The 24,320-nt window shown below is 40.3% G+C and overlaps 1 protein-coding gene and 1 pseudogene across 1 annotated transcript; both read left to right on the plus strand.

Annotated features, from left to right (window-relative positions):
- The first annotated feature begins 6,556 nt into the window (after positions 1-6,556).
- LOC109472019 (fibronectin-like) lies at positions 6,557-7,983 on the plus strand. Its single transcript, XM_019771592.1, has 3 exons — positions 6,557-6,798; positions 7,262-7,402; positions 7,871-7,983. The coding sequence occupies exons 1-3, from the start codon at positions 6,579-6,581 to the stop codon at positions 7,981-7,983; spliced, it is 474 nt and encodes a 157-aa protein (XP_019627151.1). The 5' UTR covers positions 6,557-6,578.
- A 348-nt stretch (positions 7,984-8,331) lies between these two features.
- On the plus strand, positions 8,332-24,099 carry LOC109472020 (annotated as a pseudogene).
- The last annotated feature ends 221 nt before the right edge of the window (positions 24,100-24,320 follow it).

Genomic DNA, 24,320 nt, shown 5'->3' on the forward strand with positions numbered 1-24,320 from the left:
TCTGGAAGATTTGACCAATCTCATTAATGTTATGCTATAGGTATTGGTGTGCAAGCCATTTTCATTTTATGTTTATGTTATACTTTATGTCATCTTTATGTTAACATTTGTATTATGTATTATTAAGCAGTGGATTCACATAAGCACAACAAGTGCTTCCTATCCAATGCTCAAAAATCCATGTGAATAAAATGAAATAAATTTCCTTTCCTCGGATTTTGCATTCGACGTCTCAGTTGAGTCTTGTGTGAAAATTTAAAATATGACACATGTGATATGTTGGTTTGTTTTATGTACAGAAATGCCAAACAATGGCATGTTTATAGCTTTTGCAGACATTGACGAATGTGCAGCAGACAGTGATGGGTGCGGCCAGATCTGCACCAACGTCATGGGAAGTTACATCTGTTCCTGCCGAAAGGGTTTCGCGTTGATGCCAGATAGTCATAGTTGTGGAGGTGGGGAGATGTTGGATAGATTCATAGAATCTGATATGGAAGGGATTCTTTGCGTTCCAATAGTTGTATCTGCTAAAACAACACGTAATTCTTGCCACAGTATTTTGAAGGTTCTTTACTCCAATCTTTGCATTCGTCTTCCCTGATAACTCCTGTGTAAAAGTTACAATATGTGATATGGCAGATGTTGTAAGGTGCTTTGATAGTTAAGAGTCATTGCATGAGAAAACCAGGCAGTGGCCGGAAGATGGGGGTCGGCCAAATCCGCTCATATTTTGTACATAGGATAGGTATGGGGAACTATCACAAGCCATATGATTAAAACCCTCCAGCTCTTTTTTGTTAAGGAGTTCTGGAACCCCCCATGGAGACCCTCAATAATTGGAGAATTTTTGCCTGGAAATTCGCGAAATTCGGATCGCTCTCTCCAGAGTTCTATTAAAGATGCTGATATATGATTTTGATTTTTACATTTCTTCATCTATCTAGTCTAACCAGACGAAATTTGAAGCTCTGGCATTGAACTTTAAAGGGTATGCTTGGGGGTTATCAGAACCATTGAAAGCAGACTTGGAACTTTTTTGAATATTAGTCATTTTTAAAGGGCCATTTGTCACACTATCTGCATTTGTTTGGATTGGTTTTGATTTTTCTGAATAGAGGAACATCTATTCATTAAGAAACAATCGTCGTTTATTTGGGATCTAAATATTGTGAGTCGTGGGAAGAGGCTAATTATGGGGTATTTTAGCCTCTAGAAAAACAATAAATCAAGCAATTTCGCTAGCCTAATTCAAAAGGAATTGACTAGAATATTGTCTTTTTGAATCAGAAGTATGCAGGGGCATGATGACTCCTAAAATAAATGCAAAGGAAGTGATAAAGGCTCTGTATGGGGGTTCTGAGTATACTTCAAAGAGATTTAACTGATTTATCATGTGAATAATGCTAATTGTCCCACTTCACGTTAGTGAATTATTACTAACTTGCAGTTTGTGCATAGAAAAATAGTTATGAATAATTTGGGCTCTGCATGGGGTTTAATGGGACACCTTTCACCTACTTTTTTCTTTATAAGTGTGTATTTTTTTACATTATACTAACTACTACGCCCTCCATAAGCTGTTACCGTAAACCCTATACACAAGCGTTACTAACCTGTAGTCTGTGTAGACAAATGGGTTCACAATACCTTTTGGCTCGGCATATGCGTTAGCATTTATATTAGTATATCAATGAGTGTAAAGTTACAATGTGCAAACACCAAAATACGCAAGAAATGATCAAGCAAACTGATAATTTAGCATGGCTCCTACTTAGCCCCACAGTCATTTGGGGTAGAATCCGATATCGTGGGACCCTCCCGAGTGAAAGGCTGGGCAACCGGACGGTCAATGTCAGACAAATTGAAGACCTATCTGAATTGCATTTCAACCAGGGAGCTACATGTAGGTTCGGGCCCGAAAGCTGGTGTTGTACAAGTGGCTCAGGAGATGTCAGGCTGATGGGAAGCTGTTCTAGACTGATCGGCCGTTGTTCTAGCCAATTTAGTGGCGCACAGGCAAGCAGTGACAAACCATTTTGCTGAACTGTCGGCATCAGAGACAGCAGGAAAACACAGAATGTGTGGCCACTGACATAAATAGGTGATGCAAAAGGAATGCGAGTGGCACTTATCACAGTACAAGACAGTGTAAACTAGCATTCACTACAGTCAGCGGTTATAGTGAAAGACACCGATTGTAATCTCGTGCGAAATAGCAACAAACAAAGGCCTCAAATCGCAAAGATGAATGAACCAAAGCTCATAGAAGACCATTTCTATCTGCGCGTTACAGACTCCATGATGAGGAAAGTTATTTACATACAGGAATTAGGGACCATCCTAGAGCTGGCACACAGACATGTGTAAATTGATTTTTTATTTTGTAGGAGTTTTGTTCCATAATGTGTACCAAAGTGTAAAAAATATTATATGACAGTTTTTATACAATTTGTCAAGTTTAGGCATGAAAAGTACTTGTTACCAATTACAGTAATTGTAAAACTGAAATGTCATTTTTATCGTTATTCATTTCAACAGTTTTCAAAAGTACAGCTACATGCAATTATCCTATGATTGCATCTTTGCCGTGACCTTGTTATGGTCTTGTTTCTAGATAATGCCTACATGCTCTGTATCCATTTAGCCAGGGTACAATGTATCGCATGGTACCACATTTTGAAGGCCTGATAACTCCAATGTCCTCCAAACATAGCATTTTTATTATGTGCAACATAGTAGATATAAGGAAGTGATTCAGTAATTTATCTAGTTAATGACATATTAGAGAGCCCAAGCACATGTATTTTAATCTAAAAGATTGCATGACAAATGCCAGTACAAATATCCGTTGAAGAAAGCTAAATATCTAGCTATGTGAGTTTAGAAGAGTTATCAGTGCAAGACAGGTGGAAACAAGTAGGGCAGAAACTTGTTCTGGTGTGCTACTTGTGTTTTTGTTTGTGTCAAATTGTATACACACGTATAATGTAAAAAAAAAAACACTTATAAAGGAAGCAAAGTATGTGAAATGTGTCCCATTAACCCCCATGCAGAGCCCAAATTATTCATAACTATATTTCTATGCACAAACTGCAAGTTAGTAATAATCCACTAATGTGAAGTGGGGCAATTAGCATCTTTCACATAATAAATCAGTTAAATCGAAAAGACAATATTCTAGTCAATACATTTTGAATTAGGATAGCGAAAATGCTTGATTTATTGTTTTTCAGAGGCTAAAATACCCCATAATTAGCCTCTTCCCACGACTCACAATATTTAGATCCCAAATAAACGACGATTGTTTCTTAATGAATAGCTAATGGAGGGCGTGGTAGTTAGTACCATTCAGATGCAAAGTCAAAGTATTTTAAAAACCCCATGCAGAGTCTATATCACTTTCTTTGCATTTATCGCTTTCTCCAAGAATGTTATATTTTCAGTGGCGTTCGTTTGTGTCTGTACGTGCGTGTGTCACGATAACTTGAAAATAATTGGTATTTGATAAGAGGGTAATGATGAGACCTCAAAATTCTTAGATTTGGGCCCCCTGGCAGCTTGTTAAGGTACTGTAGCGAGATTTTCAGTTTGATATGTCATGATCTGTACATGCCAGTATCAGTAAATGGCTCCTCTGAAAAAGTGAAGCTGTGGGTCCTATAGCAGATTTTTTTGAACTGCAAACTTGTGACGTGTGTATAAGAATGAGAGGAACATCGCCATATATCAATTATGAAAATGAAGACTTAATTTGCAAAATTAATGAAAATGGTAGTGCCTGTGGTTTATGTTGGTATTTTAAAACTTGCGGCATTTATAAGTTTATTGAAGTTGAAAAACAGAAAACATAATTTATTCAAATGTGGATCTCATTTGCATAATTCATAAGAAAATGCTAGAATGTCAAACATTTATAATTAGCAACCCATTAGGTTAATATTATCTGGCGAAGGTAGGAGATAAGGAACTTTTTTCAGTAGTCATCATGTCCCTAAAGATTTCTGATCCAGCAGTAAAGCTTGTTCTGGTGTGCTACTTGTGTTTTTGGTGTGTGCCAAAAAAAATGTATACACATGTATAATATAAAAAAAATACACACTTATAAAGGAAAAAGTAGGTGAAAGGTGTCGCATTAAACCCCATGCAGAGCCCAAATTATTCATAACTATTTTTCTATGCACAAACTGCAAGTTAGTAATAATCCACTAACGTGAAGTGGGACAATTAGCATAATTCACATGATAAATCAGTTAAATCTCTTTGAAGTATACTCAGAACCCCCATACAGAGCCTTTATCAATTCCTTTGCATTTATTTTAGGAGTCATCATGCCCCTGCATACTTCTGATTCAAAAAGACAATATTCTAGTCAATTCCTTTTGAATTAGGCTAGCGAAATTGCTTGATTTATTGTTTTTCAGAGGCTAAAATACCCCATAATTAGCCTCTTCCCACGACTCACAATATTTAGATCCCAAATAAACGACGATTGTTTCTTAATGAATAGATGTTCTTCTATTCAGAAAAATCAAAACCAATCCAAACAAATGCAGATTGTGTGACAAATGGCCCTTTAAAAATGACTAATATTCAAAAAAGTTCCAAGTCTGCTTTCAATGGTTCTGATAACCCCCAAGCATACCCTTCAAAGTTCAATGCCAGAGCTTCAAATTTCGTCCGGTTAGACTAGATAGATGAAGAAATGTAAAAATCAAAATCATATATCAGCATCTTTTATAGAACTCTGGAGATAGCTATCCGAATTTCGTGAATTTTCAGGCAAAAATTCTCCAATTATTGAGGGTCTCCATGGGGGGTTCCAGAACTCCATAACAAAAAAGAGCTGGAGGGTATTAATCATATGGCTGGTGATAGTTCCCCATACCTATCCTATGTACAAAATTTGAGCGGATTTGGCCGACCCCCATCTTCCGACCTTCCATTGATTTTGCCTGGTTTTCTCATGCAATGACTCTTTATTTGTATGTATAGAAGTTCTAGACAGAAATGTTTTTCTCGGTGTTGCAGACATTGACGAATGTGCAACAGACAGTGGAGGGTGTGAACAGATCTGTACCAACTTCCTGGGAGGTTTCAACTGTTCCTGCATACAGGGCTTCGCGTTGAGGGAAAACGACCATAGTTGTAAAGGTGGGGAGCTTTCCGTTTGTTAGAATTCTTTTTCACATGCAAGTACCGATGGCTTTCTCTTTGGCAATCGTACATTGCAAATGTAGGAGTTAAAGAGAGATCTTTACGTCTACGCCTATATGAAAATAAGCAAGTGGCAAAAAGCTCTATCACATTCACCAGCAATGTTGGCCAATTGGCGCCTTTTATTTTTCAGTGTGCGGCCACTGCCAGGGCGGGGACGTCAAATGTGACCCGATCTCGGGTGTGTGCTCGGATGGATGTCAGGTGGGGTGGAAAACCAAGCGCTGTACTCAAGGTACGTACAGTGTACGATCATCAACATAGATTTGTACAAAAGGTACGGTGTACTGTCATCAATATAGCGTTGTACTGAAGGTACGGGCATCAGAATAGCTTTGTACTGCAGGTACGGTGTACGGGCATCAACATATTAACTTTGTACAGAAAGTACAGTGCCCGGGAATCAACGTAGCTTTGTACAGAAGACGATGTTCGGTCATCAGCATAGCTTTGTAGAGAAGACACGGAAATTTAAGCCGTAGTCAAGTGTGCATTGTACTCATCGAAAAGCAGGATCTAGGGGAATTTCCCCGGTACAATGGACCTATAAATACTGTACATAGCACCCGTCTTTTCCGTCCCTACTAAAGGAAGATTAGCTCAACTGTTTATTGAGTTCATCTAAACTTGTCCGAGATCACTTGCACTTTCATTTTTTTGTCAGCTGTGGACCTGCCTGAAAACCTGGCCGTTACTGACGTCACGGAAGGAGGGTTCAATGTCACTTGGTCTCCATCCCGTGACCCTGATCTTCAGGGGTACCGTGTCGTGGTTCTGAGGCTGGACCTGACGACAGCTGTCAATCACAGCACGGACCGAGCGTCATGCAGGGTTGCCGGGCTGTCATCGGAAACTGATTACGTCGTCGAGGTGACGTCACTGGTCCTGTCGGAGGGTCTGAGGTCACAGAGCGAGGTGGCAATCCTGCACACAGTGACTGGTATGAAGTGCTTTGTTCCTCGCTATTAGTGGACATACAATTTGAATTACATGTATAACTTAACACAGACCATTATTACAAATTTTTGTCTCACTGGGCTAGGTAAAACTAACAACCATAAATGGTACAGTTTAAAAAAGAATAACAAGGTTCATTTATCTTGTTTTAAATTATTTAATAATTCCATCAGGTATTATCGTAACCATATCTAGTTCTATGCCTATAAGTTTAGTATCAGACAAGGTTTGAGATAGTCTCCGCTTATGCAAGAACGTAGAATTTCCCCAGGCACGTTTCTGAATACGCATGGACTATCCAGAGTGTTTATTGATAGAAAACGGTTCTGGAAACTGATTTTGACCATGCATTTCCAGGAGCGCGTTCCTCCACAGACCTGAAGTTCGTTGAAGTGACCGACTTCATGTTGGTCTTCACCTGGGTGCCTCCCGACGCGGCGGTGACCGGGTACCGCATCATGTACGGGCAGGAGGAGGCGACGGAGCGGCTCATTCCCTCCCCGGGGCCCGGCGCTAGATCAGCAGTCATCACGGGGCTCCAGCCCGACACGATTTATAAGGTGGCGATCACTACAATCGGAGTTTACCGAGAGAGCTTGCCTCTAGTCGGACAGAACAGGACCGGTGAGTACACGGAGTCAACTAGGCTTGCAGATCGTTTGGTGGCCGCAAGACGGTGTCAGTATGTAAATATTGTTGTAATTTTGATGTGGTGTATTTGCACTATTGTTAAGTACCCTAACTCCAGGAAGATTAGCTTCATACTTGATTTTGTACCACTGTCTTGTATGTCGCTCATGTAGGTTTTAAAAAAGTTATCAGTACAAAAGAAGACAGCCCCCTCCCCCCCCCAAAAAAAATACACGTCAAAAATAAGCAAAGTCCTAAATCCCTGTTTGGAGAGTGTTCGCTATCCATTTGATAATTATGATGATATGTTTGTACTAATTCATTTATTTATTGTGTTCGCGTGAACCCCCCCCCCCGCCAAAAAACGGACCTCTGCGAAGAACGGCATTTATTCGTTCATATTCATTCCTTGTTGTCGTGGCTATGATAAATTCCCTTAACTATTTCCCCCTTCTAGCGCCTGTGCCGACAACATCGACTCCAGCTACTACCAGTGGACGGACCAGTCGTAGGACTACTGTCTTTTTCCCCAGCTCGTCATCTTCAAGCACTCCGGCGAAGACGTCGGAGTCTGCAGGAGACCAGATATCTGACGACAGTAGGTGGTCATCAGCAATGGTTTTAGAGTAAAACCAGCGCCCCTAGAGTAAAACTATCGCCCTTAGAGTAAAGGTAACGCCCCAAGAGTAAAACTAGCACCCCTAGAGTAAAACTAGCGCCCTTGGAGTAAAACTAACGCCCCCAGAGTAAAACTAGCGCCCTTAGAGTAAAACTAACGCCCCAAGAGTAAAACTAGCGCCCCTAGAGTAAAACTAGCGCCCCTAGAGTAAAACTAGTGGCCCCAGAGTAAAACTAGCGCCCCCATAGTAAAACTAGCGCCCTTAGAGTAATACTAACGCCCCAAGAGTAAAACTAGCACCCCTAGAGTAAAACTAGCACCCCTAGAGTAAAACTAACGTCCCAAGAGTAGAACTAGCGCCCCTAGAGTAAAAATAGCACCCCTTTGTGTGGAAAAGACCTTACAGATGTTACACAAAGATATTTATGTGCCACTCTGTTCTCTCAGGTGACTCTGGAAGCGACAGTGACTATTATGACAGTGATTACTACTATGACTCGGAGCCAGAACCGCCAATTCCTACAACAGAGTCCAGCGAAGCTGGTAAGTTGGTGATTTAATTCCAAGAAAAACGTAGTCCTTCTTGTTCAGGCCTCTTTTAAACACATTAGAGCCATGTGTTTACTTGATGAAAAATGAAACAAAATGTAGAAAGGTAACATTTGCAAACAAAAGAAATACATAAAGTTTATCTTCACATAGTTAATAGTTAAGCTTTACAAACTTCTGCTCTGTCTAATTCTTACCTAAATACATGTACATACATATGCATGGTAATATCTGCTGCAGTACCAGTTACCATGGTGACAGCCGTCTAGTCAAAGTCATGTTTTTATTAGAAGAAATGAACCAACCAAGATTATCAAAATAACATCCCTTCTCCTTTTTTCTGTACAGCAACAACGGCAACAAGCAGCAAATCACCGGATAACGCCCGGCAAACGTCGTTATTTCAGGTTTGCAGCTTTCAGGAACATTTACTAGTAGAGCACAATTGGATATACATGTATGTAGAAGATGAAGTAGCTCATAACAGTAGCGTTGCAAATTTCAGTTATATGGTACATTGACATAGTACAATTGAGATTTCTTCCAAACCACAAAGGGGCTAAAGAATGTAAACCTCCTCGGTGTATCTAATTATTTAACTAGTTGATCTTAGAGAAAAAATGCAGCTAAAATGCACTGATCTCAAACCCCGCTTAGTTCATTATTACCATGAAGACTGTATTGACGATATTTGTGCAGCATGTGTCTCCCTAAATCCATAAGATGTTCGTACAATTTCGTCTTGGTCATGTCGGCCTTAAAGGCTATAATTTTTGTCATCACTTCCAAAACATTTGTACTTAACCTTGAAAATCTGCAATATATATTTGCAAACAATAACCTAATTTTATACAACTTTTTACTAATATAAGTTGTTTAAATTATTTAAGCATGTAGAGGTAATGACGACAGCTGCTGAGGAAAAGACAGAGGTAAGCACAAATCTTAATTATTTAAGGTTCAACAACTTGACAGTTTAGATACGCTTTATGCTTGATTATCCACACAGGTTAAATGCAAGTTAAACGAAGCTTTTGATACAGAGCAGCAGCAATCACTAAAGCCTTAATTACAACTGGAAGACTAGCCTAAATATTCATGATTAAATAAATAAAAAAAGGTACAGGAAAACCCTCGTCTAAATATCTATCAATCAATGGCAACCACTCGAGATCTTTATTTACATTCAGACACAGATTCATGTACAAATACATACTCATATTCATGTACAGATAAAGATTCATGTGCAGATGTAGAGATACAGATTGTTCAAGTATAATGACAATGTCAGTTCCTATACTTCGTCTAAATAATATTGGAAATATATGTAGCAAGGTTTGTATCCGTGTGACAAAAGTAGACATTTATTTCCCGAATAACATCACCGTCATAATCTCGTTTCTCCATCAGTTGTCGGATGTAAGATGACTGATGTTTGTCTGGTTCAATAATCACAACCACATGCACAGATTCCAACAACATTGAGAACAAAAACGAAACATGCAAAGACACAAAAATAGTTTGCTATAATGAAAAAAACAGTAAGTACACAAATAGAATCCAGTTCTTATGTTTTCAAAGTTTTTGATGAGTTCTATTTTTGCTAATGACGACACCTGATTGTCTTATGCAGGAGGAAAAGGCGATGGACATGCTCCAGTCCATCACAAGTGTGCTGGATGAGGTCGACATGTCCGACCCGGCAATTCTGGAGTCTGTGGGAGGATGTAAGTATAGAACACATCAGTTCTAGAGTTACAGTGCAAAAAATGTACATTCTTTCTTTCTTTACTAAGAGATATAATACAAACACAGGGTAGACTGGGTAAACAGAAAAACGAATGGACCAACTGTGACTTAGCCATATAATCCATTTCAAACTAGAGTTCATCACTTGAAAATGGTGTTGAAAATGTGTCTTTCCTGCTATTTTCAGACAAAAAATGTACATTTTTGACTCCTGTGACCTAAAAGATTACAACCAAATGACCTAAAAATTGGTATAGGAGCGCCTTAGACGTATGCCCAAAGAACTATACTCACATTTGTGGTAAACTACTTTGAATTTGTGTAAAATAAGTTTTTGTGCTCTTTCCAGACAAAATACTTGTATGCCCTTGTATAAAAACCAAACGACCTGAAAGTTGTTATAGATGTGTCTTAGGCAAATGCCAAATAAACTTAAGACATAGTTTGGCATACACGATTATAAAATTGTTTAAAATGAGTCTTTTCTGCTATGCCCAAACAACAGAGCTAGAAATGCTGGAAGGGGAGGGAACAGCAAATCGTCTTGCGCAGAACTAACAGTGTGTATACCGTACGACTTATTTTGGTACTTATTTTTTAGATAATTTTTTCCTGGGCAAATTTTGCTCGGAAAGGCTGGTATACGTAAGTAGGACAGAAGAATGCAATTTTTTTTTAAATATGGCCAAAAAGTGTGACCTTTTTCATGGTTTTACCTGTTATTGACATCTAAATACTAGTGTGGACTGTCCCACTTTGCCACTCACGGGGGGCGAAATCCTGGTATCATTTCAAAATTTTAGCTGTAGCTCATTAACAAGCATGAGTCGAACTTCCACTATTTGTACCAAAAGACACCTGACAAATTCAGCTTTCCAGTGGGGGTAAAGACTTGAGGTTTGAGATAAAGGTAAATGCGTTTTAAAGTGCTTGTTTCAAGTGCTGGTTTAAGCATATATTCCAATGGGATCTCCTTAAACTGGTCCCTTCCAGTATCCAGCAGCCGCTCTCCTGAGGCTCCCAGGTCCCCTTTGTTTATTTGAGGATTACAGGCATAACAGATGAGTTCTTTTTTTTTTCCACGTTATTTTTATTAGGTTTTCAAAAACAAAAACAAGTACAATACACAGACTTGCATGGCACAGGTTTTACAAGAACAGAAACAAACTCATACCAGAAACCAATTCATTAATACTTATTCATATCAATCTAAACATAAAGAAAACTGTAACACATAGTAAATGAAAGTTTAGTCGAGTCAAAAAGAACAATTTAAGAACAAAATTTAAGGTGTAACTTTCCCCACTTGCCCATATGTTTGTGTATTTTCCCCCCTCTATTTGCAATTATAAACTCCAATTTTGCAAAAATATGCTACAAAAGATATAAAGGAGGATAGTTTAAGAGGGCATTGGCGATTTCTAAAGATGTAAATTTTAGTCAACAGAATAATCAAGTTGGACAATATTGAACAATTGTCGGTTAAATCCCCAAACATAACATTGAAAGCGGTCAGCTGTAGATTCATTCCAGTATGACTTGAGTACCAGTGGTCCACCTGTTTCCAAAATTCAATTACATATGGGCAGTTCCAAAACAAATGGACCACCGTCTCCTCTTCCTCCTTACAATGATCACATATAGGGGAATCAATTAATCCCCAAGTATACAATGTTTTATTTGAGGTTAAAAATTTGTATAATAATTTATATTGAAACATACGTGTCCTTGAATCTATAGAAGTTTTATATATTAGACTATATACCCGTTTCCAATGTATTGGAATGTTAAAATATTCTTCCCAAGATGACTGGATCTTGTAAGGAGGCTCCCATGATCTATTGTCGCACATAAAGAAGAAGTATAGTGCTTTATTAATCTTTCTCTTTTCGAGCCATCTACAGACCGGGATGCAAACTCTCAAGGGTGTGTTTGTCTGTCTCAACAACTGTTTCCATTGAATTGGAATAGCTGAAATCAATTGATTATATGTAAATTCAGAACACACATTACCAAATTTTAGTGCAAAGTCTTCGAATGGTAACACTCTATTCTCACAATCCAGAATATCATTGACAAACAACACTCCCTTGTTACAAAAAGTGGCGGAGTAAAATGGTTTTCCCCCAATACATATATTTGAGTTTAGCATCAACAATTGTTGTTTAATTTCCACTGTATTCTCTGGGGGGCGCAGTTGGAACTTTAACCAATATTGTATCACTTGACTAAAAAACTTACTAATCACCTTTTCCCCAATTAGATTATCAAAATCTTGCAATTTGAGCTGTACAAACGGGATAAGATTGGTTCTAAAAATAGGGCTTGATACAAACAACAATCTCGAACAAACCATTCTTATTTAAGTACATCTTTGGGACCCAAGCTGCTTTTAGGCTACAGTCGACAGATACTCAAATTACAAAGCCCAAGCCCACCGTATTCTTTAGTATTGTACAATGCTTTTCTTTTAACACGTTCAGGGCGCCCTCTCCATATAAACTTAAAGATTTTTTCTTCATATTTTTCGAAAAAGGCAGTGGTCGGCGATGGAAGTGCACTGAACAAAAATATGAATTGAGAAACTATTAATGTATTAACTAAAGTTATTTTTCCCAGAAGAGACAAGGCTTTGCCTTTCCAGGGCTGGAGGGTCTTATCTAACTTCATAAATTTCCGTTCAAAGTTAACCGACACAAGTTCCAAGAAATTTTGCGGAATATGAATCCCTAAAATATCGACTGGACCGTCCGTCCACTGTACAGGCCATGGACATGGTAAGACAAAGTTGGCGCCCTTAAGGGAACCGATACGTAAAATTTTACATTTCTCAAAATTTGGGATCAGACTAGATAACAGGGCAAAAACTTCTATGTCTTTTATAAGAGCGTATAAAACCCCAAGCTTTGGCTCAAAGGGAAAACTCGAATCATCCGCAAACTGTATAATTTTGGTTTCAATGTTGTGAGTTCTCAATCCTTCTATCGCAGGGTTATTCCTTATCTTATTAGCTAGAATTTCAACACTTAATATGAATAGATAGGGAGAAAGAGGACAGCCTTGTCGGACACCGCGGTACAAAGGAAATGCATCTGAAATATATCCATAATTAATTATTTTACTTGACGTGTCCTGATATAAAACTTTAATCCAATTTACAAATGAATTTCCAAAACCTACATACTCTAATACTTTAAAAATAAAATCTCTTCTAATCTTATCGAACGCTTTTTCAAAGTCCGCTATGAATATCAATCCTGGTTTCTCTTGTTGATAATAATATTCAATTATTTCTAGGATTCTTCGGATACTATCACTTATGCACCTCCCTTCCATAAACCCCGTTTGATCATAAGAGATCAAATTAGACATGACTTTCTTCATACGAAGAGCGATGCATTTTGACAGTATCCGAATGTCGCAGTTCAGTAAAGTCACTGGTCGCCAGTTCTTTATATTTGAGGGTTCTTTATCCTTTCCCTCAGCGTCTTGTTTCAGTAATAGGGAAATTAGTCCAATTTTTTGCGTGTCCGAGAGATGACCTAAGAAAAAGGAGTAGTTGAACGACTCTAACATAGGCTGTTTCAAAAGGTTATAAAATTCTTTGTAAAATTCCACGGGTAAACCGTCCAAACCAGGAGACTTCCCGGCCGAAAAGGATTCAATTGCTATTTTCAGTTCCCCTTCCCTTATTACACCCTCGCAGCCATCTCGTTGGTCATCGGATAAATACACAAATGATGGCTTGGGAAAAAAGCATTCAAACATTTCATTATCTAAAGATATCGGAGGTTCTTTAAAGGCATAGAGACCAGAGTAAAACATCATTTGTTCATTTAGAATATCTTGAGGTTCTGTTTTCACAGTTCCCTCGGAAGTAATAAATTTTGTCATGTTTTTTCTAGTTTGACCTCTTTCAACAAGATTCATGAAAAGTTTGGAGCATTTTTCTCCATGTTCCATCCACTTTGCCCTGCCACTCAAAATTAAACTAGTCGTCTTATTTTGATAAATCAATTCTAATTGTCGTCTCTTCTCTTGTAGACTTTGGAAAACCTCAATGTCGTATAACAGGTCTAACCTCTTTTGTAACCCATCGATCTCACTAATGAGAGACTGCTCCTTGTTTCTATTTTTTTAAGTTTCCATGAGGAGAACTTAATTACATGCCCACGAACTGCACATTTAAAAGAGTCCCACACTATATGTGGATTCGCTGACTTCCTATTAAATTCAAAAAAACTCCTTGATAAAGGAAGATGTTTCCTTTATAAACTCTGGATACTGTAAGAGATCAATGTTAAACCTCCAAAAACCAGGGCCTCGGTGTACATCTGAATCAATCAAAGAGATCCCGATTAGCGCATGGTCTGATCTCAGGCTCTCCGCTATGACCACCTTATCTACAGAAGAAGTCAACGAAAAGGAAATCAAGAAGTAATCAATGCGGCTGGCCTGAGAACGACGGCGCCATGTGTAACGCACTGTTTTCGGATTCTTATACCTATATATATCTATCAAATCCAGCTTAGCACATAACGACTTAATAGCTTGGAGACAGTTAGGGTGATAATTTGAGTCCCTATGTCCCGTTCTATCCATTTGAGTGTCCAAAACTGTATTAAAGTCGCCTACAATAATTGTATGTTTTGCGGTGTCAGTACACTTTTGTATCTCATCTTCAAGATTAAGAAAGAAAGAAGGTTCGTCTATATTTGGAGCATAGATATTCGTCAAGCAGAACCGGAGTGAGTTGACTGTAATTTCCACTATCATCCATCTCCCCAAGTTGTCACTCAGTATTTGATGAATTGTATACAGAATTATTTTTACTTAAAAAGAATTATTACGCCTCTGCTCTTGCTAGATCCGTTATTAAACAAAATTGGAGCCCCCCAGTCGGTTTGCCATTCTTCTTCATTTTTTTCTGTACAATGGGTCTCTTGTAAACAGTAGATGTCATATGCTTTATCTCTTAACCATGTGAATATTTCCACTCGCTTTTTTCGATCACCCAGTCCATTACAATTATAACTACCGATATTAATTTTTAGATAAAGCCATAAGTATAGTAAACAAAGATAAACAAATCATATCCATCTGAAACAACAGAGGGCGTTCGCAAAAAGCAAGTATATAATAAACATACCCAAAAGTTTGACTAATAAAGTAGTAAGGTTCCGTACAAGTAAATATATATAACTCAAATAATGTATGTATATCAATACAGCAACATACAAAAACAAAGAACCATGTGCCATGCAGACAAAAACAATATTTACATACATGTAATGTCAGGCTTGTGTGCATCCCGACAGAAAGGAATGACACACCTTGCTCACCTGGTCTGTCGGTCCTTTTGATATGGAAATTAACGTGGCATGTGTACCGTACTACCGTCCCGTACACCTGTTCTGGTACCTGCTTAGGATATTTCAAGCTGGTCACTACTAAATAGGAACAACACACACCAATATACAAACTAACTAAGAAAAATACGAACATAACCATACATATAGACGTAGCTTCACGAACTTGCATTGCTATTAACTGTAACAGCAACTTTGGCGGAGAAGTGGCTCCTTTTATGGAATTCTCTTTTTTTTATGTTAGAGCCATACACAATTCGCTCCTGAAAAAGTCACAACCCATGAGAGTAAACAAGACATAAATATTTAGGCCACATGTAACTTTTATCCCACCATGCTCAAAAACTCACAGGTTTTCCTTTGCCATCTCTCCACAATCCGTTAAAGAATCGATACTTCAGGCCTTTCCCGTACGCCTCTCTGACTTGATCCCTCCATTTCCGTTTCTCTTGCAAGTCTGCCGTGGTCAGATCGTCCGTGAAGTAATAACCTTCATTCTTTAGCTTGACCCGTGCGACCTTCATGATACTTATCTTGTCCTGATAGCTGTTCAGCTTAAACAGGATATGCTGCGGTGTTCCGTCGCCGTCACTCTTGCTCTTCGGCCCGTCAGGATGCGCCCGCTCTATCTTAACTCGATCAAGACCAAACTTTTCATGTAAGATCTTTTCGACGGTCGTTAAACAGTTGTCCCCCTTCACCACTTTCCGGCCGATAATTCTCACATTGTTCCGTCTTGAAAACCGCTCCAACTTGTTGCTCTTGAGTTGCAGTTCTTCCACCAGTCCTTCAGTCGCCTTGAGTTTCTGTGTGATGTACTTAATCCGTTCGTCCGCGTCACGCTGGAATTCTACCACCTTAGCTTCCACGTCCTCGTTTTTCTTCTCTAGTTTCTCGAGACGACTCTCTAACAGTAACACATTCTTCTCAAGGTTTTCTTCAAGGGATCTCACTTCGGACTGTAGCTCTCTCTGTCCCTCTAAGATTTTCTTAAACTGTTCTCGCACAAACGACTCAAAATCTGACCTGGTGTCTGTGTCGTCGTCGCCATTTTCTTCTTCCCTGATGTCGGCAGACGAGCCATGTCTCTTTGCCGCCGCTCCACGCGTCTTCCTCGTACTCATTTCGTCCAATTTTGGCGTGACCACCTCAAGGAATATCTCCTAAAACGACGTAGGACCTGCTTTGTGCGCAACAGTCGTCCTTGGGCTCGAATTCCGTTGAAAAGAAAGCTTCTTATCAGGAGCCCCAAACACCCGCCGCCTACTGTCGTGCTGCCATGACGTCACATCACATCAGATGAGTTCTTAATAGCGTATCGCCCAGATGGCAAAAGGGGTCATTGTTGGCCCCCTCTTAGAGGACGCCACTAATACTTAAGTTTTAAGCTAAAATATCTGTTCATGATTCTGTCTTTTACTTGCTAAAGGTCTGTAGAGAAAGGCATTCTTACTAATTACAATATTGATACGAGAATATGAATCTTCATGCATGTTTGTTTTGTCTGGGTTGTTTTACAACACGGCTGTCTTAGCTAAGTAGGTCAGCCTAGTATGCCTGGGAATTCTGCCCAGTGGACAAACAAACTGGCCCTGCAGGCCACACAGTTCCAACTAAGAGGCTGAGATTTCAGCCTTGTAGGCACAAGCATTTTTAATCAATCATAACTGGAGTTATAAACATCACTGATAATTAATTTTCACATTAAGAGTGCCTGATGATGAAAGCTTTAGATTGATACTACACTTAAGGGTTCACAGTTTACTAACTAAAAATCATAGACAACCATTTAAGGATTCCCGAGTTATTCAGAGTACAAGAAAAAACACAAACACAAAAGGTCAGCTCCAGTCACGTAAGAACCCCCCCCCCACGAAGCCCATTTTTGGCTTTGACAATGCCCTGTACTAAGACAACCTGCCTACCAAAAAAAAAAGTGAACCTCGGACCATGCCTTCAAACTTTACTTTACTTTACTTTATCCATCCACTTCTACCGTCTGGGGTGTAGTGGGGAGGTACAGTTGGCGGCTGACGGCGAGTCTGGAAGCTGTAGTAGACGTAAGGCCATGTCTGTTCAGGGTGTCCTTCACGCTGTTAATCCACTTTTCTTTCTTGGTCGCCCCCTGGCCTTGGGTCCGGATTTTCTACTGTTATATGCCCTATGTGGCACACTTTGTGGCGGCATCCTAACCAGGTGTCCAAACCACTTAATTTGCTGCTTATCAATAAACTCTCGGATTGGTCTAACCCCTGCCATCTGTCTGATCGTGGTGTTTCTGATCTTGTCACGTCTGGTCCTGTTGACAAGTCGTCTCAGGCACCTCATTTCACACGTGATGATTTTTCGTTCTTAGGGTTTAGTCAAGGTCCAGGTCTGGCACTGATATGTAAGGATTGGCAAGAAGATTGAGTTGAAGAGTTTGGCTTTGGTTTCCATGGGGATGCTGGGATGCTTCAGGAGCGGCGCTAGTTGGTAACTGACACTGTTTGCTTTTTGGACTCTGGTCTCTATTTCTCTGCCCAGTTTACCATCTTCTGTGAAGATACTGCCGTGGTATTTGAATTCTTTAACCTAATTTAAACCCCTGTTGTTAATCTCAATGTCAAGGCTTCCAGGTGTTGTACTGATTTTCAGACTTTCTGTCTTGTTAATACTGATTCTCATGTCGTAGTCCTCACAAGCAGCGTTCAAGTTCGTTGTGTGTTCTTGCAGTCTGTCTGTCTTTTCACTGATCAGGCTTTGATCATCTGCGAACAGGAGTTCATTGAGGGCTTCTGGTTTAGGGTTTGCCTGCTTGGTTATCTTGCCCATGTATATGATGAAAAAGAGCGGCGACAGTACGCATCCCTGCCTTACCCCCGACCGTACCTCAAACCAATCTGTGAGTCCGCTCGGCGTACGGACTGCACACATGCAGTTTTTGTAAAGGGCTCTGATGTTGTCGAGTTGTTGGCCACTGACATTGTACTGTTCCAGCACTGTCCATAACTTTCCCCTGTTCACGCGATCAAACGCCTTCTCCTGGTCAACAAACACCTGGCCTTCAAACTTTATCATGCATAACCTGCCAAACAGTACCAAAACTAGCCTGTGTATACAAGCTCTCGGCTGGACGTTAATGACCCCCACCCCAAGAGCTTGTGGCAGAATAGCTGTAAGTCGGGCGGCCCGTTCCCTTTCCTGGAGTCACCAATAGGAAGCCAGTATTAGGAATTAATGTGGGAACCGACCGGGCCATCATGTGGTACGGCGCCAGGCAGCCGGAGAAGGGCGGAGTACCGGGCGGGGACGAAAAATTTGATCGACTGCGGGTGGGAATTTCTCAGAAAAATGGCTGCGACTAGCCCGAAACCGAGTTTCTGTGCATTCTGGAGTCAGTGTGTGTGGACTTTGGGAGTCCCTGGCCCCTAGAGCCGCTTCAGGAAAATGCGATAAAATTTTTCGTTAAACAGAGAAACGACGTGTTTGGGTGTCTTCCTACCGGCTATGAGAAGACCGAGATCGTGAAACAGTGCAGAGCAAACGAAAACGGCGGGTTGACGACATTCTTGTGCTTTGTTGACGATGTTGACTCCTGTCAAATTATCGATACTTAATTGCTGGAATCTAAAATGTTACTGGGTTCTCCTAAGCGGGAGTTGTTTATTGTTTTGATCGGTAAAACGCAGGGTAAAATACGCTAGAAATTAATTACTTTGTTGGTAAAAGAAAACTCACGCCGAGGGCGAGGTCCACACTTCCGGGTTCAGCGACGACAAAATGACGCAAAAAACGCTCGGTCAATCTTCAATACCGCCGGCGCTGCCGGAAGCGGACGCTTCAACTAATCAGAGATGCGAAATGTGGACATAGCCGAGTGAAAATCGTGACGTAAATACAAATCCGTGGATGAGATTCTTTTCTCTCGGTGTGACTCCCATTTCCCACGAGGAAGTTCCAGAAACTTTGGAAAATAGAAACAGATTCGACTCGCGAGCGGGTGGCCGCGCCTTCCTCGGCCAAACTTCAATTTTGGGACATGAAAGGCGCGCCGACGTCCATCACTGGTTAGCGACCGACAGGCCCATAGCAACCATCTCTGTTGGGTGCCGCACCGTCTGAGGGCCGTTCGTGACGTTTGCATCTCATTAACCATATATGGCAGACCAGGGCCGTCGACACACCGCCAGCTTTACGCGTGCTTGACATCAAGCTTTTGGGGGGCGGCAACCTAGGGCGGCGGCCGCCAGGAGCGCGATTTAGTCAGGCTATACCAAAACGATTTTATAGCCTTTTGTCAAAGGCAACCAGCGTGTCGAAGTACCATAAGTATGGCCATAAAATATTTTGTTACAACATTCTTTTCTTTCACAGCTCTGTTAGAGTCCGTTGGCGCACTGCTTGGAGGACCAGAGGAAGATGCGGAAGAGAGACCGGACGATGGTGGCTTCGCGGAGGACAAGAGTCTCTCCCCAGAGGAGCGCCTTCAAAAGGCTGAAGAAACGAAACAAGAGAATGAAGCTAAGGCAGGAATAAGTCATTACGCTTTGCTCAACTCAACTCAATTCAAATGTGTGTTTTACATAACATAAACATAAACAACTGACTATTGCCATTGAACTCTAAGGGCAGCTGTGAAATTTACTGGATATCCCAAGGGTATGCATATGAAAATAGTATCTTTTGATTGAGCTTTTCCTATGTTGTTAATATGGTACTTAAACAACCTTTAGCCAGAGGAAGCCATTAGTACACCCTTTATAATTTCAGATGACGGGAACCACTATTATAGGAACAATTGTTTAAGGTCTCATTCATGTATTACTCCGAGTGTACCCCTTAAAAGAGTACCAAGTCAAAAACTAAACGGCTGTATGAACGCGTGTTTTTATTGATGAGAATTTTCCCTTTAGCCATCTCAACTGATGTAAAACGTCAAAGCCGTGAAAGCTTGTTTGTAACTGATGAAATTAGGACGTAATTGTCGGCAGCCGGGCGCTAGGTCGGACGTGCACAGTCCAGTGTTGTGAGTTGTGCGGTCGTAGGTTTGCAGCGCGGGAGGGCCTCTTGCGGACAGCCGCTAAGTGCAGTTTGTAATTCCCATAAAAGGGGATTGTGTGTATAGAAGTCGTTGGCAATTTTGTTTGAGATGTAGAGTAAGCGTGCCTAACATAGCATTAAATATATCAATTGATTTAATGTAGGATCATAGGGAACATGTTCTGGTAGGTCACACATTAATGCATGGTTTCTAATGTATCGAAAAAACTCATGAATGAGACCTTTATTGCAAATTCTTGCCCGGGGGCTAATTGCATGATCAGAAGAAACATGGTATAAAATCAGACAATTAGTACATATAGAACTACTGATATCTTCTAAGAAATTAACGGTAAAAACTACTGGGTTTGACTTCTATTTTAAAGACAGAGGAAGACAAAGGATCCCTCTTTTTCTGTAATTTGTGGGTTTTTGGATGTTAAGAGGAGAGTACTTTTTATTTGCATATGTGTGAACGTTTGGGTAGAATTTGGAGGCTACGTCAAAGAGTTCATTTCGTTCATTGCTATAGAGGGTACAATTTGATATAAAACGCGTTTCGTCTTCCACCGTATTCAACATACAATGTTTGCAAAATCGTTCATACACTTGGAGCTTCTTGTTCCGCCATCTCTCTATTTATAAGAACGATAGCTCATCGTCATAGGTAAATAACTGTAATCGTTGCATCAATGTCCTTCATTGTACTTACAGAGACGCAATATTGTCGAGGAAAGCCGCCGGGTCCTGGAGAAGATGGAAAATGCCATAGTTAAGACTCTGAAGCCTGGAGACCCACCCGTGTCCCTCACAAAAGGCGGAGTCACTCTGAGTGCTCAAAAGATTTTGGGCTCTGAGTTTGGGGGCCAGGTCGTTCAGACAGAGGAAGGAGGCTTCCAGCTTCCGTCTCAAGCCGCACTTTTCTCGGAATTCGAGCATGCGCCGCAAAGTGTCACTGTTAAAGTAGGTGTCAGTGTTCTGCTCTAGTCATCAATGATCTCCTCCCTTCATTTCCATGGTGGGGGGAATATTGAAGAAATGTAAATGATGTGAATCGATTTGAAGCCAGATTGCTATTGATAACCTACAAATCAGATACCCTACTGGTATTGTCCTTAAGATGTCATTGACGTCTTTTGTTACAAGGATTATAATCATGTAGTTCCAGTTCTTCTATTCATCGTGTTTATGACAATGATTGCATATTCATGCCCAACGTGAGTTTTTTGTCTTCCAGATGAAGCAATTTGAACAAAACCCGTTCACCTGGGGCTCCGGGGAACACCAGGTCCGGTCATCGGTCGTAGAGCTGTCCCTTCAACAGGACAACAACGAAGTAATGACCTTCCGCAACCTCACCGAGGACTTTATCATCACCATTCCCGGCAATCCCAAAAACAAACCGGCGACAAAGATCATAACCATCCCTTCGTCCGGAAATAGAAGCGCCAGGTATCATTTCTACAAGCTTAACGACATGGCAGAGGGATTCCTGGTCACCATCATACCGTTAAACGCAAGCGTAGTGTACCGCGTGTCGGGTAGACGCGGGGGCCGCCCTGACGACCAGAACTACAACGTGTCCATGGAAACGTACCTTCTTCCCGAGCAGTGTTCCCTAACGAAAAGCCTGAGTGGCGACGAAGGTGACACGGACAAGACAAAGGCAACAATGTTCATCCAAGGGGAGGAGAATCCAGGAGAATACTACGTGAAAGTTCAGGTTCTAGGTCAGCGTTTTGCAATGTCATTTGATGCTACAATACATTAACTCTATCTAGACCAGGCTTTTTTGAGCATGGTGGGACCAGGCGGGGGGCTCATTTGACCCCCCTTTAGAACTCGCGAACGGCATGTCATATGACCACCAAATTTTTAGAGGATGGTGTACTAGTAAAAAATTATCATATCTGCATTTTTTGTCGTTATGACGTAATATGACGTCATTATGACGTCATTAATGTGATTTTAGTGGCCAAAACCGTTCAGATAGGTTTTTCCCTAAAACTAAATGGTATACAACATAACTTTACCAAAAGTGTTTATGACAGAATATTAGGGTGTACTAAGTCTTATGTTGCCCATAGCAACACCGGTGACGTCATAAAGTGACGCCATGCATATTTAAGATATCCGCCATCTTGGATCATCAATCTTGAATTTTCAGAAATAGTTCTTTTTCATGATAAAGCCTAAAATACATTGCAAACATACAATAGACCTTCATTTAAACCTTTTTTTGGAAAAGAAATGGAAGTATTGATGTTTGTATATAATGACAATGATTACATGAATGTTAACATATATTTTATTCTGAACACAAAATGTCTACGTGAAGACTTTTATGGATAATTTTAGAGTTGGTTAGAAACAAAAAAAAAACACACCAAGAGATTTGTCGCCCGTACTAATATAAGGGATTATGTCGTATATGTCGAATGTGTATTACCAGTCATTATTTCAGAAAACCGGATAATGATCCAAGGAGGATATTTCTATACCTTGACAATATATTTTGTAATTGCCTTATTTAGTAAACAGGTACCGCTGGAAATATAACAGTCGACTTTGTAAACACATGTCTAATTTCCATGCATGCACACTTTCACCACTTACGTATACTGATGCTGTTCCCATTTTTTTAGGTCCAGTGACCGAGTGTGGCATCGAAAACAAGTCTGACCCTGGCAAAGCCTATGACTTCTTCGCCTACGAGATCCAGTGGGCCCGCCTGAAGTGTCTCTACTGGAACGAGACGCTGGAGGCCTGGATGACAGATGGTTGTGCGGTACGTAACGTCACAGTAACTGTTCTTTCTGTTGATCCATATTTGGGTAGAAACTAAAATTAGTGTATAAGCAGTCCATAGTACAAACGACCTTCATATCTTGGGAAGTAATCGCGAAAATAGCCGCAATGGAAGCACTGCGACCATTTCTAGGTTTACGGCAATATGAAGATGCAGGAGTAACTAAGTGTAAGTAATATTTAAGAATAAAATGTAAAATAAAACTAGAAAGGCCAATATTTGCTTTGGAGCAAATACAGCGATGGGTTCACCACATTTTACGACATGGCAGGGAAAGAATGAGAAACACAAGGGAAAACAATGATTTACATTGATATAACTATAATATAAAGTAACTTACAACTAAAACAACAGTTGGATAGCTATTCCCTACTTTATTGGTTAGGATTTTTTAATTGCATAATGCAAACTGTTGATTTTCAAAAAAAAAAAAACGTTCATGCCCCGCATTCCAATGCTGGAGCAGAAAAACTTGAAATACCAACCAAAACACTTGAATAAAGACATACTGTCAGTATGGAAATGCTCTGTGCAGGTGTTAATCAAGTTAAATCCCAACAGCCAATCAGCAAGAAATGCTCTGTGCAGGTGGAAATGCTCTGTGCAGGTGTTAATCAAGTTAAATCCCAACAGCCAATCAGCAAGAAGTATAGAGGAAAGCTGCATGCCTATTGGTTGATGCCCTGCATTCCATTGTGATGACTCATGCCCAGACGTGGTAAACACGGCACACTAACACAGTAATACATTTGCTATAACACAGCCAAAAAAACTCAAATAAAACCATTCTAAAAGCCTGTATCACAAAAATTCAAAAAAACGCCTAGGGGGTATTTGCCCACTGTACCTCCATACCAAATTTCAGGACCTTAGGCCCTAAAATGAAGAAGCTGAATCCATTTAAAAAATGGCAGGAGGAGAAGAAGAAGAAGAAACATCAGAAAAAGCAAGTGTGGTGTGGTGAACCCATAATCAACGGCAAAATCGAAATGTGATGATTACATTACATGTATTTTGCCGTTCCCCACAGATTAGCAACCAGTCTAGTATCAACAGCACCGTCTGCCAATGTAACCACCTAACAGCATTCGGGGGTGACTTTGTCACGCCGCCCAACGCCATGGACTTTGGGAAGTTGGAGTTCAGCGATCGACGGTGCGGTTTTGACAACTATTTGAGTTGTGTTCCGCTTCGTCGGACTAGCAATGGTCCCTTTACAAGTGCTCGGGGAATTCAAGAAGGTACATTTACCCATTAATAAGATCTGATAATACTAGTGTAGCAAATCAGTGGGGCCATGCAGATAATGGAGATTGTAATGTGCGTGAGCATTTTCGTCATAATGTATTATACCAACACAGATTATACGCTAATATGTAATATATAAAGTTGTTTTCAT

The sequence above is a fragment of the Branchiostoma belcheri genome, unplaced genomic scaffold, assembly GCF_001625305.1.
Source record: "Branchiostoma belcheri isolate BF01 breed outbred unplaced genomic scaffold, Haploidv18h27 scaffold261, whole genome shotgun sequence".
Taxonomy (NCBI): Eukaryota; Metazoa; Chordata; class Leptocardii; order Amphioxiformes; family Branchiostomatidae; genus Branchiostoma; species Branchiostoma belcheri.